Source organism: Cherax quadricarinatus, chromosome 49 (assembly GCF_038502225.1).
Source record: "Cherax quadricarinatus isolate ZL_2023a chromosome 49, ASM3850222v1, whole genome shotgun sequence".
NCBI classification, from domain to species: Eukaryota; Metazoa; Arthropoda; class Malacostraca; order Decapoda; family Parastacidae; genus Cherax; species Cherax quadricarinatus.
Window position 1 is genome coordinate 18220832 of NC_091340.1, and position 18403 is coordinate 18239234.

The window sequence follows — 18403 nt, forward strand, 5'->3', positions numbered from 1 at the left end:
TTAATACTGTTAGTCTGTGTCCAGTACTTGTTAATACTGTGAGTTTGTGCCCAGTACTTGTTAATACTGTGGTCTGTGTCCAGTACTTGTTAATACTGTGGTCTGTGTCCAGTACTTGTTAATACTGTGGTCTGTGTCAGGTACTTGTTAATACTGTGAGTCTGTGACCAGTACTTGTTAATACTGTGGTCTGTGTCCAGTGCTTGTTAATAATGTGGCCTGTGTCCAGTACTTGTTAATACTGTGGGCTGTGTCCAGTACTTCTTAATACAGTGGTCTGTGTCCAGTACTTGTTAATAGTGTGAGTCTGTGTCCAGTACCTGTTAATATTGTGAGTCTGAGTCTAGCACTTGTTAATACTGATAGTCTGTCTCGAGTACTTGTTAATAGTGTGAGTCTGTGTCCAGTACCTGTTAATATTGTGAGTCTGTGTCCAGTACTTGTTAATACTGATAGTCTGTGTCGAGTACTTGTTAATACTGTGAGTCTGTGTCCAGTACTTGTTAATACTGTGGTCTGTGTCCAGTGCTTGTTAATACTGTGGTCTGTGTCCAGTACTTGTTAATACTGTGGTCTGTGTCCAGTACTTGATAATACTGTGGTCTGTGTCCAGTACTTGATAATACTGTGGTCTGTGTCCAGTACCTGTTAATATTGTGAGTCTGTGTCCAGTACTTGTTAATACTGATAGTATGTGTCCCGTACTTGTTAATACTGTGAGTCTGTGTCCGGTACTTGTTGATACTGTGAGTCTGTGTCAAGTACATGTTAATACTGTGAGTCTGTGTCCAGTACTTGTTAATACTGTGAGTCTGTGTCCAGTACTTGTTAATACTGTGAGTCTGTGTCCAGTACTTGTTAATACTGTGAGTCTGTGTCCAGTACTTGTTAATACTGTGAGTCTGTGTCCAGTACTTGTTAATACTCTGAGTCTGTGTCCAGTACTTGTTAATACTGTGAGTCTGTGTCCAGTACTTGTTAATACTGTGGTCTGTGTCCAGTACTTGTTAATACTGTGGTCTGTGACCAGTACTTGTTAATACTGTTGTCTGTGTCCAGTACTTGTTCATACTGTGAGTCTGTGTCCAGTACTTGTTAATACTGTGAGTCTGTGTCCAGTACTTGTTAATACTGTGGTCTGTGTCTAGTACTTGTTAATACTGTGAGTCTGTGTCCAGTACTTGTTAATACTGTGAGTCTGTGTCCAGTACTTGTTAATACTGTGAGTCTGTGTCCAGTACTTGTTAATACTGTGAGTCTGTGTCCAGTACTTGTTAATACTGTGAGTCTGTGTCCGGTACTTGTTAATACTGTGAGTCTGTGCCCAGTACTTGTTAATACTCTGAGTCTGTGTCTAGTGCTTCTTAATACTGTGAGTCTGAGTCGAGTACTAGTTAATACTGTGAGTGTGTGTCCAGTACTTGTTAATATTGTGGTCTGTGTCCAGTGCTTGTTAATACTGTGGTCTGTGTCCAGTGCTTTTTAATAATGTGAGTCTGTGTCCAGTACTTGTTAATACTGTGAGTCTGTGTCCAGTACTAGTTAATACTGTGAGTCTGTGTCCAGTACTTGTTAATACTGTTAGTCTGTGTCGAGTACTTGTTAATACTGTGAGTCTGTGTCCAGTACTTGTTAATACTGTGGTCTGTGTCCAGTGCTTGTCAATACTGTGGTCTGTGTCCAGTGCTTGTTTATACTGTGCTCTGTGTCCAGTACTTGTTAATACTGTGAGTCTGTGTCTTGTACTTGTTAATACAGTGAGTCTGTGTCCAGTACTTGTTAATACTGTGAGTCTGTGTCTTGTACTTGTTAATACAGTGAGTCTGTGTCCAGTACTTGTTAATACTGTGAGTCTGTGTCCAGTACTTGTTAATACTGTGAGTCTGTGTCCAGTACTTGTTAATACTGTGAGTCTGTGTCCAGTACTTGTTAATACTGTGGTCTGTGTCCAGTACTTGTTAATAATGTGGTCTGTGTCTAGTACTTGTTAATACTGTGGTCTGTCTAGGACTTGTTAATACTGTGAGTCTGTGTCCCATACTTGTTAATACTGTGAGTCTGTGTCCAGTGCTTGTTAATACTGTGAGTCTGTGTCCAGTACTTGTTAATGCTGTGGTCTGTGTCCAGTACTTGTTAATACTGTGGTCTGTGTCCAGTACTTGTTAATACTGTGGTCTGTGTCCAGTACTTGTTAATACTGTTAGCCTGTGTCCAGTACTTGTTAATACTGTGGTCAGTGTCCAGTACTTGTTAATATTGTTGTCTGTGTCCAGTACTTGTTAATGCTGTGGTCTGCGTCCAGTACTTGTTAATACTGTGAGTCTGTGTCCAGTACTTGTTAATACTGTGAGTCTTTGTCCAGTACTTGTTAATACTGTGAGTCTGTGTCCAGTACATTTTAATACTGTTAGTCTGTGTCCAGCACTTGTTAATACTCTGAGTCTGTGTCCAGTACTTGTTAATACTGTGGTCTCTGTCCAGTACTTGTTACTGTGAGTCTGTGTCCAGTACTTGTTAATACTGTGAGTTTGTGTCCAGTACTTGCTAATACTGTGAGTCTGTGCCCAGGACTTGTTAATAATATGGTCTGTGTCCAGTACTTGCTAATACTGTGAGTCTGTGTGCAGTACTTGTTAATACTGTGAGTCTGTGTCCAGTACTTGTTAATACTGTGGTCTGTGTCCAGTACTTGTTAATACTGTGAGTCTTTGTCCAGTACTTGTTAATACTGTGAGTCTGTGTCCAGTACTTGTTAATACTGTGAGTCTGTGTCCAGTACTTGTTAATACTGTGGTCTGTGTCCAGTACTTGTTAATACTGTGAGTCTGTGTCCAGTACATTTTAATACTGTTATTGTGCCCAGCACTTGTTAATACTGTGAGTGTGTCCAGTACTTGTTAATACTGTGGTCTGTGTCCAGTGCTTGTTAATACTGTGGTCAGTGTCCGGTGCTTGTTAATAATGTGGTCTGTGTCCAGTACTTGTTAATACTGTGGTCTGTGTCCAGTGCTTGTTAATACTGTGGTCTGTGTCCAGTACTTGTTAATACTGTGAGTCTGTGTCCACTACTTGTTAATACTGTGAGTCTGTGTCCAGTACTTGTTAATAATGTGAGTCTGTGTCCAGTACCTGTTAACATTGTGAGTCTGTGTCCAGTACTTGTTAATACTGTGAGTCTGTGTCCAGTACTTGTTAATACTGTGAGTCTGTGTCCAGTACTTGTTAATACTGTGAGTCTGTGTCCAGTACTTGTTAATACTGTGGTATGTGTCCAGTACTTGTTAATACTGTAGTCTGTGTCCAGTACTTGTTAATACTGTGGTATGTGTCCAGTACTTGTTAATACTGTAGTCTGTGTCCAGTACTTGTTAATACTGTGAGTCTGTGTCCAGTACTTGTTAATACTGTGGTATGTGTCCAGAACTTGTTAATACTGTAGTCTGTGTCCAGTACTTGTTAATACTGTGAGTCTGTGTCCAGTACTTGTTAATACTGTGAGTCTGTGTCCAGTACTTATTAATACTGTGGTCTGTGTCCAGTACTTGTTAATACTGTGAGTCTGTGTCCAGTACTTGTTAATACTGTGAGTCTGTGTCCAGTACTTGTTAATACTGTGAGTCTGTGTCCAGTGCTTGTTAATACTGTGAGTCTGTGTCCAGTACTTGTTAATACTGTGAGTCTGTGTCCAGTACTTGTTAATACTGTGAGTCTGTGTCCAGTACTTGTTAATACTGTGAGTCTGTGTCCAGTACTTGTTAATTCTGTGACTCTGTGTCCAGTACTTGTTAGACTCACAGTATTAACAAGTACTGGACACAGACTCACAGTATTGTGTCCAGTACTTGTTAATACTGTGAGTCTGTGTCCAGTACTTGTTAGACTCACAGTATTAACAAGTACTGGACACAGACTCACAGTATTGTGTCCAGTACTTGTTAATACTGTGAGTCTGTGTCCAGTACTTGTTAATACTGTGGTCTGTGTCCAGTATTTGTTAATACTGTTTACCTGGAGTTTGCCTGGAGAGAGTTTCGGGGGTCAACGCCCCCGCGGCCCGGTCTGTAACCATGCCTTCTGGTGGATCAGAGCCTGATCAACCAGGCCGTTACTGCTGGCTGCACGCAAACCAACGCGAGCCACAGCCCGGCTGGTCATGAACCGACTTTAGGTGCTTGTCCAGTGCCAGCTTGAAGACTGCCAGGGGTCTGTTGGTAATCCCCCTTATGTATGCTGGGAGGCAGTTGAACAGTCTCGGGCCCCTGACACTTATTGTATTGTCTCTTAACGTGCTAGTGACACCCCTGCTTTTCATTGGGGGGATGTTGCATCGTCTGCCAAGTCTTTTGCTTTCGTAGTGAGTGATTTTCGTGTGCAAGTTCGGTACTAGTCCCTCTAGGATTTTCCAGGTGTATATAATCATGTATCTCTCCCTCCTGCGTTGCAGGGAATACAGGTTCAGGAACCTCAAGCGCTCCCAGTAATTGAGGTGTTTTACCTCCGTTTTCCGCGCCGTGAAGGTTCTCGATACATTTTCTTGGTCGGCAATTTCACCTGCCTTGAAAGGTGCTGTTAGTGTGCAGCAATATTCCAGCCTACATAGAACAAGTGACCTGAAGAGTGTCATCATGGGCTTGGCATCCCTAGTTTTGAAGGTTCTCATTATCCGTCCTGTCATTTTTCTAGCAGATGAGATTGATACAATGTTATGGTCCTTGAAGGTGAGATCCTCCGGCATGATCACTCCCAGGTCTTTGACGTTGGTGTTTCGCTCTATTTTGTGGCCAGAATTTGTTTTGTACTCTGATGAAGATTTAATTTCCTCGTGTTTACCATATGTGACTAATTGAAATTTCTCATCGTTGAACTTCATATTGTTTTCTGCACCCACTGAAAGATTTGGTTGATGTCCGCCTGGAGCCTTGCAGTGTCTGCAATGGAAGACTGTTGTGAGTCTGTGTCCAGTACTTGTTAATACTGTGAGTCTGTGTCCAGTACTTGTTAATACTGTGGTCTGTGTCCAGTACTTGTTAATACTGTGAGCCTGTGTCCAGTAATTGTTAATACTGTGGTCTGTGTCCAGTGCTTGTTAATACTGTGGTCTGTGTCCAGTACTTGTTAATACTGTGGTCTGTGTCTAGTACTTGTTAATACTGTGGTCTGTGTCCAGTACTTGTTAATACTGTGAGCCTGTGTCCAGTACTTGTTAATACTGTGGTCTGTGTCCAGTGCTTGTTAATACTGTGGTCTGTGTCCAGTACTTGTTAATACTGTGGTCTGTGTCCAGTACTTGTTAATACTGTGGTCTGTGTCCAGTACTTGTTAATACTGTGGTCTGTGTCTAGTACTTGTTAATACTGTGGTCTGTGTCCAGTACTTGTTAATACTGTGAGCCTGTGTCCAGTACTTGTTAATACTGTGGTCTGTGTCCAGTGCTTGTTAATACTGTGGTCTGTGTCCAGTGCTTGTTAATACTGTGGTCTGTGTCCAGTGCTTGTTAATACTGTGAGTCTGTGTCCAGTACTTGTTAATACTGTGGTCTGTGTCCAGTACTTGTTAATACTGTGAGTCTGTGTCCAGTACTTGTTAATACTGTGAGTCTGTGTCCAGTGCTTTTTAATACTGTGGTCTGTGTCCAGTACTTGTTAATACTGTGGTCTGTGTCCTGTACTTGTTAATACTGTGGTCTGTGTCTAGTACTTGTTAATACTGTGGTCTGTGTCTAGTACTTGTTAATACTGTGAGTCTGTGTCCAGTACGTGAGTCTGTGTCCAGGACTTGTTAATACCGTGAGTCTGTGTCCAGTACTTGTTAATACTGTGAGTCTGTGTCCAGTGCTTTTTAATACTGTGAGTCTGTGTCCAGTACTTGTTAATACTGTGGTCTGTGTCTAGTACTTGTTAATACTGTGGTCTGTGTCCTGTACTTGTTAATACTGTGAGTCTGTGTCCAGTACGTGAGTCTGTGTCCAGGACTTGTTAATAATGTGGTCTGTGTCCAGTACTTGCTAATACTGTGACTGTGTGTCCAGTACTTGTTAATACTGTGAGTCTGTGTCCAGTACTCGTTAATACTATTGTCTGTGTCCAGTACTTTTTAATACTGTGAGTCTGTGTCCAGTACTTGTTAATTCTCTGGTATGTGTCCAGTACTTGTTAATACTGTGAGTCTGTGTCCAGTACTTGTTAATACTCTGGTATGTGTCCAGTACTTGTCTAACAGTGAGTCATACAGTGCCTGGGGAATTGCAGGCAATTATAATGGAGTTAAGACAAGAGAGTACATATACGTTCATCACCTTGAATCAAGCTCCTGGACCCGCCAGTGTCAATGTTATGATCCTCACTCAATAGGTTGGTCAAGTTATGACTCAGTCAGTAGGTTGGTCAAGTTATGACTCAGTCAGTAGGTTGGTCAAGTTATGACTCAGTCAGTAGGTTGGTCAAGTTATGACTCAGTCAGTAGGTTGGTCAAGTTATGACTCAGTCAGTAGGTTGGTCAAGTTATGACTCAGTCAGTAGGTTGGTCAAGTTATGACTCAGTCAGTAGGTTGGTCAAGTTATGACTCAGTCAGTAGGTTGGTCAAGTTATGACTCACTCAGTAGGTTGGTCAAGTTATGACTCACTCAGTAGGTTGGTCAAGTTATGACTCACTCAGTTGGTTGGTCAAGTTATGACTCACTCAGTAGGTTGGTCAAGTTATGACTCACTCAGTAGGTTGGTCAAGTTATGACTCACTCAGTAGGTTGGTCAAGTTATGACTCACTCAGTAGGTTGGTCAAGTTATGACTCACTCAGTTGGTTGGTCAAGTTATGACTCACTCAGTAGGTTGGTCAAGTTATGACTCACTCAGTTGGTTGGTCAAGTTATGACTCACTCAGTAGGTTGGTCAAGTTATGACTCACTCAGTTGGTTGGTCAAGTTATGACTCACTCAGTTGGTTGGTCAAGTTATGACTCACTCAGTTGGTTGGTCAAGTTATGACTCACTCAGTAGGTTGGTCAAGTTATGACTCACTCAGTTGGTTGGTCAAGTTATGACTCACTCAGTTGGTTGGTCAAGTTATGACTCACTCAGTAGGTTGGTCAAGTTATGACTCACTCAGTAGGTTTCGCATATAGATGAATATGCTGAAAATTCAACACGGTGTATAACAATAATGACATAATTTATTACAGAGGCGGCGGTGGTGCAGTGGGCGAGGCAGCGGTGGTGGTGGTGGTGCATCTGGTGGTGCTGCAACTCGCTCTCTTTACACAACTTACACAAGCACGTAAGTGTTAACTCTCATCTCTCTCTCTCTCTCTCTCTCTCTCTCTCTCTCTCTCTCTCTCTCTCTCTCTCTCTAACTTCATTTAAGTATATAAAGTTATATATTTTATTCATCAAAATGTAGTGAGTTTTCTAATAAGCTGCAAAAGTTTTAATCTTGATGTTTTGGTTTCATTATTTGCATTTTACATTTCCGTTTAGTAGGTTCCACAGTAGTCAACTAACATTCGTACCATACACACAGCTTTCCTGGCCCAGGAATCGAACCCATGACTATTCTATTGTGGACTGATTGAGCTACAATCCATCTCCAACTTGTGGGTTAGTCCTGTGTTGCTGCATCTACGGTATTTTAACTTTTTGTCTCACGTTGCATGTGTTGCAGAATTCGACAATTACGACGAACTTAACGGACCGTGTGCCGACTACAGACCTGGCGAGGATGACCTTCAAGCTTTTGACTTCATCCGTAAGTTCCGCCTGGATGTGTTGGAGCAGAGTTACCCTGGGGTGAAGAGGGTCAGAGGCTCCAACCGCATGCAGACAGCGTACCGCCTCAAGGCAGACACAAACCTCCAGATAGCTACCAGGTATATACTTCCTCACTTTAGCCACAGTTCTTAATGTTAATTTACTGTTCGCGAGTAATTTCCTGACATAGGTCTATTCATATGAGAAGCAACTATTGTGAAAATACCCGAGTTCCAGTCCTGTGTTGTTCGAGGCACAGAGGCAAATCTTCATTTCTTCACACCTGCTGGAACTTGCTGCTCCCAGACTAGGCCTAACCTAGAAAATATAAAACCCCTGAAATGCTGAAGCTCCTTCAAATTTCCCTTGCTGCTGCCAGGGAGCTTATAACAGCTGCGACAAAACTTTGTCAATGGTCTCAATGCTCACACTCCACTTAGCCGGGCATGGAGGGATATAAATAGAATTATGGGTAACAGAACTGGGCAGATCGCGCACCCTCATCCCTTACATAGATTGAATGAGTCAGTGCTGGGGCTGCTACATCCAGCTATGACAATATTTCCAGTACCACACAAGCGAAATTAATGGACAAATATGGCGCAAGGGAGAGACTGATTTCTTTAATGCTCAGCGAGGAAGATGATTGTAACATTCGTTTCACTAACTTTGAGCTCGAAGCAGCACTAATTAAGGGTAACTCCACGTCGCCTGGGGAGGATGGTATTATTGTACTCACAACATACTCAGATTGTTATGTCGAGTACCAGGTAATACTTTACCTGAATTATATAACATAATCTATGTAACTGGGGATCTCCAGTGTCGTCAGGGCGATTTTCCTTAACCTTTCTTCGTAGTATATTCCCCTGAGCTCTGGAACTAGCCTTGTTGCAAATCTTTGTACTTTCTCTAATTTCTTGACGTGCTTGACCAGTTATGGGTTCCAAACTGGTGCTGCATACTCCAGTAAGGGTCTGACGTACACGATGTATAGAGCCTTGAACGATTCCATACTGAGGTATCGGAACACTATTCTTATGTTTGCCAGGCACCCACATGCTGCGGCAGTTATCTGGTTGATGTGCGCTTCAGATGTGCTCGGTGTTATACTCACCCCAAGATCCTTTTCCTTGAGTGAGGTTTGCAGTTTACTCACCTAATTGTACTCAGCTAATTGTGGTTGCAGGGGGTCGATACTTAGCTCCTGGCCCCGCCTCTTCACTGATCGCTACTGGATCCTCTCCCTCTCTGCTTCCTGAGCTTTGTCATACCTCTTCTTAAAACTATGTATGGTTCCTGCCTCCACTACTTCACTTGCTAGGCTACTCCACTTCCTGATGACTCTATGACTGAAGAAATACAGTGGACCCCCGGTTAACGAACTTTTTTCATTCCAGTAGTATGTTCAGGTGCCAGTACTGACCGAATTTTTTCCCATAAGGAATATTGTGAAGTAGATTAGTCCATTTCAGACCCCCAAACATACACGTACAAACGCACTTACATAAATACACTTACATAACTGGTCGCATTTGGAGGTGATCGTTAAGCGGGGGTCCACTGTACTTCCTAACGTCCCTGTGACTCGTCTGAGTCTTCAGCTTCCAGTTGTGACCCCTTGTTTCTGTGTCCCCTCTCTGGAATATCCTATCTCTGATGTTGAGAAATGGGATTACCAGCTAAGTTTAAATATAGGGAAACTTAACTTAAAAAAGACAGCTCATCGCCTGCACAGCTGCCCCTGCAGACGAGGTCTTGAGAAGCTGTCGAAATCATCTCTCAAAGGGCTGTAAATGAGTTATAATTTGTAAGATTATAAATTACCCCTAGGGGGTGTTATGTCAGCATATTTCATTCACTGATGGCTGACAAACTTACGTGTGAGGACTCAAAGGTCCGCATATCACCGGGGTTTATGATAAGTGACTAACTCACGATTTTATACTCAACTGCGCAGTCAATAGTAGCACATCACGAGTTAGAACACTTACCTGGGTATATGTATCTGACCCGTAATTATGCCCAGATATCCGTTGAGTTGATTGAAGAATAGTGTTCCTTGAAGAATGTCACACTACACTCTGTTGGATCGCAACACTCGTTACACTGTTCATCAATAATTGTTCACACAATATCACTGAAGAAGCTGATCACACTTCTCTGTAAGTGTTTATTGTGTTTTGTGAGACACTTTGTTCACACTAACGCACAGATCGTTCTTTGTTGGTTATCCTGGCGTCAGTGTCACTCTCAGTAGAGTCAAAAGTAATCTGAAGACGCCACAACGCCCCATGCCGTCACTGCCCCCAGCACAAAGGAAAAGCTGACCTAGTACTTTTGCTTCCTTGCCACTTCCTCGATGAAGCAAAGCAGAATGTTTAAATCTTGCTGTCTTAATTAAGCATAGACAACAATGTCCACTATCTTTACTATGGTAATAAAGTGGGAGCAGGATTTTCCTTAATTGTCCTGCTAAGGTAAGAGATGTACTGTCTCTTATTAAAATACACTCTGCAACACTGGACTGCAAGGAGCAGCGGTTGCTTGACCACATCGCATACTCGTACTGCATCTACGATCAATTACTCACTGTAGCAGTAAACAAGACGCTTGCCCCTTCTGAGAGGGCTGGGCCCCTCAGGGCTGAAAGGGCTGAAAGGGGCTAAAGGGGGCTGATACCCCCCTCCTGGAGAAAATTTCTCCACATCTGTCCACCTTGTCTATTCCCTGCAGTATCTTGTATGTCGTTATCATGTCTCCCCTGACCCTTCTGTCTTCCAGTGTTGTCAGTCCGATTTCCCTCAACCTTTCCTCGTACGGCATTCCCCTGAGCTCTGGGACTAGCCTTGTTGCAAACCTTTGTACTTTCTCTAGTTTCTTGACGTGCTTGACTAGGTGTGGGTTCCAGACTGGTGCTGCATACTCCAGTATGGGCCTAACATACACAGTGTACAGTGTCTTGAATGATTCCTTGTTAAGGTATCGGAACGCTATTCTCAGGTTTGCCAGGCGCCCGTATGCTGCAGCAGTTATTTGGTTGATGTGTGCCTCCGGTGACGTGCTCGGTGTTATGGTCACCCCAAGGTCTTTCTCCCTGAGTGAGGTCTGTAGTCTTTGTCCACCTAGCCTATACTCTGTCTGCGGTCTTCTTTGCTCCTCCCCAATCTTCATGACTTTGCATTTGGCAGGATTAAATTAGAGAAGCCAGTTTCTGGACCACATGTCCAGGCTGTCCAGGTCTCTTTGCAGTCCTGGTCAATCCTCATCCGATTTAATTCTTCTCATCAACTTCACATCATCTGCGAATAGAGACACTTCAGAGTCTATTCCTTCCATCATGTCGTTCGCATATATCAAAAATAGCACTGGTCCTAGAACTGACTCCTGTGGGACCCTGCTCGTCACAGGCGCCCACTGTGATACCTCTTCACGTACCATGACACGTTGCTGCCTCCCTGTCAGGTATTCTCTGATCCATTGCAGTGCCCTCCCTGTTTTATGCGCCTGATCCTCCAGCTTCTGCACTAATCTCTTGTGGGGAACTGTGTCAAAGGCCTTCCTGCAGTCTAGGAAAACGCAATCAACCCACCCCTCTCTCTCGCGTCTTACTTCTGTTACCTTGTCATAAAACTCCAGGTTTGTGACACAGGATTTGCCTTCCATGAACCCATGCTGGTTTTCATTTATAATCTTGTTCCATTCCAGGTGTTCTACCACTCTCCTCCTGATAATCTTCTCCATGACTTTGCACACAATACATGTCAGAGACACAGGTATGTAGTTTAGTGCCTCATTTCTGTTTCCTTTCTTAAGTATGGGGACTACATTTGCTGTCTTCCATTTCTCAGGTAGTTGCCCAGTTTCAAGGGATGTGTTGAAGATTGTGGTTAGGGGCACGCACAGCATCTCTGCTCCTTCTCTAAGGACCCATGGGGGAGATGTTGTCCGGTCCCATCGCCTTTGAGATATCAAGGTCACTTAGCAGCTTCTGCGCCTCCTCCTCAGTTGTTCGTATGTCATCCAACACTTGTTGGTATATTCCCTCTTGATGTTCCCTTCTGTGCTGTCTTCCCACAGCCCTTCCTGTCTCTACTGTAAAAACTTCCTTAAATCTCCTGTTTAGCTCCTCACATACCTCCTGATCATTTCTTGTGAGTTCTCCACCTTCTGTCCTCAGTCTGATCACATGGTCTTCGACTGTTGTCTTTCTCCTGATGTGGCTATACAACAGTTTCGGGTCTGTGTGTGTGTGTGTGTGTGTGTGTGTGTGTACTCACCTAGTTGAGGTTGCAGGGGTCGAGTCCAAGCTCCTGGCCCCGCCTCTTCACTGGTCGCTACTAGGTCACTCTCCCTGAACCATGAGCTTTATCGTACCTCTGCTTAAAGCTATGTATGGATCCTGCCTCCACTAATCGCTTCCCAAACTATTCCACTTCCTGACTACTCTGTGGCTGAAGAAATACTTCCTAACATCCCTTTGATTCATCTGTGTCTTCAGCTTCCAACTGTGTCCCCGTGTTGCTGAGTCTAGTCTCTGGAACATCCTGTCTTTGTCCACCTTGTCAATTCCTCTCAGTATTTTGTAAGTCGTTATCATGTCCCCCCTATCTCTCCTGTCCTCCAGTGTCGTCAGGTTGATTTCCCTTAACCTCTCCTCATAGAACATACCTCTTAACTCTGGGACTAGTCTTGTTGCAAACCTTTGCACTTTCTCTAGTTTCTTTACATGCTTGGCTAGGTGTGGGTTCCAAACTGGTGCCGCATACTCCAATATGTGTGTGTGTATGTGTTTGTGTGCGTGTGTGTGTGCATGTGTGTGCGTGTGTGAGTGTGTGTGTGTGTGTGTGTGTGTGTGTGTGTGTGTGTGTGTGTGTGTGTGTGTGTACTCACCTATTTGTGGTTGCAGGGGTCGAGTCATAGCTCCTGGCCCCGCCTCTTCACTGATTGCTACTAGGTCCTCTCTCTCCCTGCTCCATGAGCTTTATCATACCTCGCCTTAAAATTATGTATGGTTCCCGCCTCCACTACTACACTTTCTAGGCTATTCCACGGCTTGACTACTCTATGACTGAAGAAATGCTTCCTAACATTCCTTTGATTCATCTGAGTCTTCAACTTCCAATTGTGACCTCTTGTGTCTGTGTCCCATCTCTGGAACATCCCGTCTTTGTCCACCTCGTCTTTTTCGCGCAGTATTTTATATGTCCTTATCATGTCTCCCCTAACCCTCCTGGCCTCCAGTGTCATCAGGCCGATTTCCCTCAACCTTTCTTCGTAGGACAATCCCCGTAGCTCTGGGACTAGTCTTGTTGCAAACCTTTGCACTTTCTCTAATTTCTTGACGTGCTTGACTAGGTGTGGATTCCAAACTGGTGCTGCATACTCCAGTATGGGCCTGACGTAAATGGTATACAGAGTCTTGAACGACTCCTTACTGAGGTATCGGAACGCTATCCGTAGGTTTGCCAGGCGCCCGTATGCTGCAGCAGTTATCTGATTGATGTGCACCTCAGGAGATAGGGTCGGTGTTATACTCACCCCCAGATCTTTTTCCTTGAGTGAGGTTTGCAAACTTTGGCCATCTAAACTATATTGTGTCTGCGGTCTTCTTTGCCCTTCCCCAATCTTCATGGCTTTGCATTTGGCGGGGTTAAACTCAAGGAGCCAGTTGCTGGACCAGGCTTGTAGCCTGTCCAGGTCTCTTTGTAGTCCTGCCTGATCCTCATCCGATTTGATTCTTCTCATTAACTTCACATCGTCCGCAAACAAGGACACTTCTGAGTCTATCCCTTCTGTTATGTCATTCACATATACCAAGAACAGCACAGGTCCTAGGACTGACCCCTGTGGAACCCCGCTTGTCACAGGCGCCCACTTTGACACCTCATCACGTACCATGACTCGTTGTTGCCTCCCTGTAAGGTATTCTCTTATCCATTGCAGTGCCTTTCCTGTTGTGTGCCTGATCCTCTAGCTTTTGCAGTAACCTCTTGTGAGGAACTGTGTCGAAGGCCTTCTTGCAGTCCAAGAAAATGCAGTCGATCCACCCCTCTCTCTCTTGTCTTACTTCTGTCACCTTGTCATAAAACTCTAATAGGTTTGTGACACAGGATTTTCCCTCCCTGAAACCATGCTGGTTGTCAATTATACACTTGTTTCTTTCCAGGTGCTCCACCACTCTCCTCCTGATGATCTTCTCCATGACCTTGCATACTATACACGTTAGTGATACAGGTCTGTAGTTTAGTGCCTCATGTCTGTCTCCATTTTTAAAAATTGGGACTACATTTGCCATCTTCCATACCTCAGGGAGTTGCCCAGTTTCAAATGATGTGTTGAAGATCTTCGTTAATGGTACACACAATGTCTCTGCTCCCTCTTTAAGGACCCACGGAGAGATGTTGTCTGGTCCCACCGCCTTTGAGGTGTCAAGTTCGCATAGCAGCTTCTTCACCTCCTCCTTGGTTATATGTACCTCATCCAGCACTTGCTGGTGCACCCCCCTGCTCTGATTTCCTGGAGTCCTACTGGTTTCCACTGTAAATACTTCTTTAAATCTTGTGTTGAGCTCCTGACATACCTCCCGGTCGTTTCTTGTGAATTCCCCATCACCCTTCCTCAGTCTGATTACCTGGTCCTTGACTGTTGTTTTCCTCCTGATGTGGCTGTACAACAGCTTTGGGTTAGTCTTGACTTTCGATGCTATGTCATTTTCGTATTGCCGCTGAGCCTCCCTTCTTATCTGTGCATATTCGTTTCTGGCTCTTCGGCTAATCTCTTTATTTTCCTGAGTTCTCTGTCTTCTGTACCTTTTCCATTCTCTAGTACACCTAGTTTTTGCCTCCCTACACCTTTGGGTGAACCAAGGACTCATTCTGTTCTTCCCATTATTTCTGTTTCCCTTGGGAACAAACCTCTCCTCTGCCTCCTTGCATTTTGTTGCCACATAGTCCATCATTTCTTGTACTGGTTTTCCTGTCAGTTCCCTCTCCCACTGAATGTCTTGAAAGAAGTTCCTCAAGCCTGAGTAGTTCCCCCTTTTGTAGTTTGGTTTTTCCCACCCTATTCCTGCTGCTCTCTCCACTTGGAGCTCAACTATGTAGTCAAAGCACAGAACCACATGATCACTAGCTCCCAGGGGCCTTTCATACATGATATCCTCGATGTCAGAACTACTCAAGGTGAATACAAGGTCCAGTCTTGCTGGTTCATCCTCTCCTCTCTCTCTGGTAGTGTCTCTAACATGTTGATGCATGAGGTTTTCCAGTACCACATCCATCATCTTGGCTCTCCATGTTTCGGGACCCCCATGGGGCTCCAGGTTTTCCCAATCTCCTTGTGATTGAAATCACCCATAACTAGTAACTTTGCTCCCCCCATGTGTGCTCTCCTGGCCACCTCGGCTAGTGTGGCGACCATTGCTCTGTTGCTCTCATCGTATTCTTCTCTTGGCCTCCTGCAGTTCTGTGGTGGGTTGTACATTACTGCAATTATCACCTTATGTCCTTCAGACTGGATTGTTCCTACTAAGTAGTCCCTTTCGACCGTGCCATCCATTCCTTCCATTTTCTCAAACCCCCACTGGTTTTTAATGAGCAGTGCAACTCCTCCTCCCCCTCTCCTCCCTCTGTCTTTCCTGAGGATTTGATATCCAGATGGAAAGATTGAATCTGTTATTATTCTGGTGAGTTTTGTTTCTGTGAGTGCTATTATGTCTGGGGATGTCTCCTTGATTCTTTCGTGCCACTCCTCATACTTATTTGTTATTCCATCTGCATTTGTATACCACACCTTCAACTTCTTTTCTATGATTTTGGTCTGGGAGGTGTATTGGGGTTGGTGAAGTGGGAGACCTGATAAGGAAATATGGGTGGTTGCTGTGGGGGTGGAGTTTGTAATGCAGTGGGTGGGGGCATTGGATGTGGCATGGGTGTTTTGGTTTAGAGTGTTTGGTTGCACTGGGGTTGACCTGGTTGAGAGGCTTCTATAGGAAGTTGTGAGGGAGGCTGTATTTGATCTTCCTGTGTCTGTGATCTCCTGTCTGTCTTCTCCATCCCCTCTCTTTCCTCCTTTCGCCTTTGTACCATCTCTCTCTGTTTCTTCCTTTCTGCTTGTGTTCTGTCGCGGTCGAGATACACCTTCCTGTATGCTGGCATGTCCCTTAATCGTGCTTTCTCCTGCAGGATCCTGTTCCGAGTCGATTCTGCCTTGAAGGTCACTTTCACTGGCCGGGTTCTTTTTTTTTACAAACCCCCCTATTCTCCGAAAATTTTCCAGCTGGGTCATGTCGTCTTCTCCTATTGCTTTCATGATGTTTTTAATTGCTTTTTTTCCCCTTGTTTTCTTGCTTCATATGTTTCCCCTTCAACTTCCTGGAGCCCATACACAAAGACTGACCTCACCCTTTCATGCTCCCACTGCATATCCCTGTGTATCCGCTCATTCAATTTGATTTCCTCCATTGCAGCTTTCCTTTCTTCAGTTTCACTAGCTAATGTACTTGGGCTCAGTGGCCTGTCATTTTCCCTTCTCGGCTTTCCCTGGACTCTGCTGTGGTCTGTTAGGGCCTCCACATATAGCTTAGCTCTTTCATTTACTACAGTCTCCACTGATTGAGCTTCTACATGCAGTTTTGCTCCTTCTTTCCCTACAGTCCCCTTATTTGTGACTGAGGTAGCAGTCTCTGTTGTCAATCCCAAAATGTTCTTTAGTTCTTTAGGCTGTTTCAGATTTTTCAGTTCCTCTTCTAAACTCTGTATCCTGGCCTCTGCTGCTTTGACTTGCACCTCCCATTTCCTGCTTTCCATGTCTATCCTCTCTTCCATTCTCATGCTAAGTTCTTCTAGTTTCTTTTCCCATTCATGTTCCCTTTTTATGAGCTCTGCTGCCCAATCTTCCTTTGCAGTTTCCTCCTCCTGTCCCTTGGTTTTTCTTGTTGCTCTCTGGCAACCCATTTTTGTTTTATCCTGATTGCCTCAGAGTGGGAAACCTATGTAATTCTGTATGTTAGGTTAGTATTGTGTATGTCAGAGTGTGGGGGGAGGGGAGGTAGAGGAGGAACTGTGGCTATATGGGAGAGTAGTGGGGAGGGGGAGTGGGAAGGAGAGTGAAGCAAGTGGGTGAGTGGGAGAGGGAGAGGGGGAAGGAGGGAGAGGGGGAAGGAGGGAGAGGAGGGAGGAGGGAGAGGTGTGGAGGGGGAGGGTGAAAGAGGGAGGGGAGGGATCAGGTGAAGGAGTGAGATGTCGGTGGGGGAGGGGGGGGTGTATGTGTGAGTCTGGCAATGTGTGTGTGTGTGTGTGTGTGGGTGTGTGTGTGTGTGTTGTGTGTGTGTTGCGTGTGTGTGTGTTATGTGTGTGTGTGTTGTGTGTATGTGTGGTGTGTGTGTGTGTGTGGTGTGTGTGTGTGTGGTATGTGTGTGTGTGTGTGCGTGTGTGTGTGTGTGGTGTGTGTGTATGTGTGGTATGTGTGTGTGTGGTGTGTGTGTGTGTGTGTGTGTGTGTGGGGTGTGTGTGTGTGGTATGTGTGTGTGTGTGTGTGTGGTATGTGTGTGTGTGTGTGTGTGTGTGTGTTGCGTGTGTGGTATGTGTGTGTGGTATGTGTGTGTGTGTGTTTGTGTGTTGCGTGTGTGGTATGTGTGTGTGGTATGTGTGTGTGTGTGTGTGTGTGTGTGTGTGTTGCGTGTGTGGTATGTGTGTGTGGTATGTGTGTGTGTGTGTTTGTGTGTTGCGTGTGTGGTATGTGTGTGTGGTATGTGTGTGTGTGTGTGTGTGTGTGTTGCGTGTGTGGTATGTGTGTGTGTGTGTGTGGTATGTGTGTGTGTGTGTGTGTGTGTGTGGTATGTGTTGCGTGTGTGGTATGTGTGTGTGGTATGTGTGTGTGTGTGTGTGTGTGTGTTGCGTGTGTGGTATGTGTGTGCACACGTGCGACCTAATTAATGTTTGCATTAATAACTCATAATATTTGTGACCAGATATAAACATATACATAGTTCATTACCTTTGTAACTAGTTCAGCTATCATAACTTTGTGGTCCAGTTCCTGGACCCATTGTGTACCTCTAATATTTTGACTACCACCCACAGCATGGGTATGTTGTGCATAATGAACATATTAAACCAAACTGCTATCTGGCCCGGTGGCCTGGTGGCTAAAGCTCCCGCTTCACACACGGAGGGCCCGGGTTCGATTCCCGGTGGGTGGAAACATTTCGACACGTTTCCTTACACCTGTTGTCCTGTTCACCTAGCAGCAAATAGGTACCTGGGTGTTAGTCGACTGGTGTGGGTCGCATCCTGGGGGACAAGATTAAGGACCCCAATGGAAATAAGTTAGACAGTCCTTGATGACGCACTGACTTTCTTGGGTTATCCTGGGTGGCTAACCCTCCAGGGTTAAAAATCCGAACGAAATCTTATCTTATCTTATCCCTGTTCACCTTGCTGTAAATATATATATTTTTTGGTTTTTAGTCTCCTCACAGCTGCTACCTTTCCTCCCCTAGCGGTACATACTTACCTACTTAGGTGTTAGTCGACTGTAGTGGGTAGCATCCCATGGGTCACATCAAAAGACAGAAATCACAATCTGTTGGGTCATCATAAGTATTATATTCATGGGGAAGTGGCTGGGGAATAAGAGGTAATCGACTATAATCCAAGA

The 18403-nt window shown here is 44.6% G+C and overlaps 2 protein-coding genes across 5 annotated transcripts in view; one reads left to right on the top strand and one right to left on the bottom strand.

Annotated features, from left to right (window-relative positions):
* The window catches only part of LOC138854111 (uncharacterized), a 423710-nt gene that overhangs the window by 264212 nt on the left and 141095 nt on the right, over positions 1-18403 (bottom strand). The window lies entirely within an intron of this gene.
* The window catches only part of LOC138854110 (collagen alpha-1(IX) chain-like), a 178888-nt gene that overhangs the window by 94411 nt on the left and 66074 nt on the right, over positions 1-18403 (top strand). For all 3 annotated transcript variants that reach the window (XM_070095231.1, XM_070095229.1, XM_070095230.1), the window contains exons 2-3: positions 7177-7271; positions 7656-7860. In XM_070095231.1, the coding sequence (XP_069951332.1) occupies positions 7177-7271; positions 7656-7860 (300 nt within the window). The remainder of the gene's footprint in view (positions 1-7176; positions 7272-7655; positions 7861-18403) is intronic.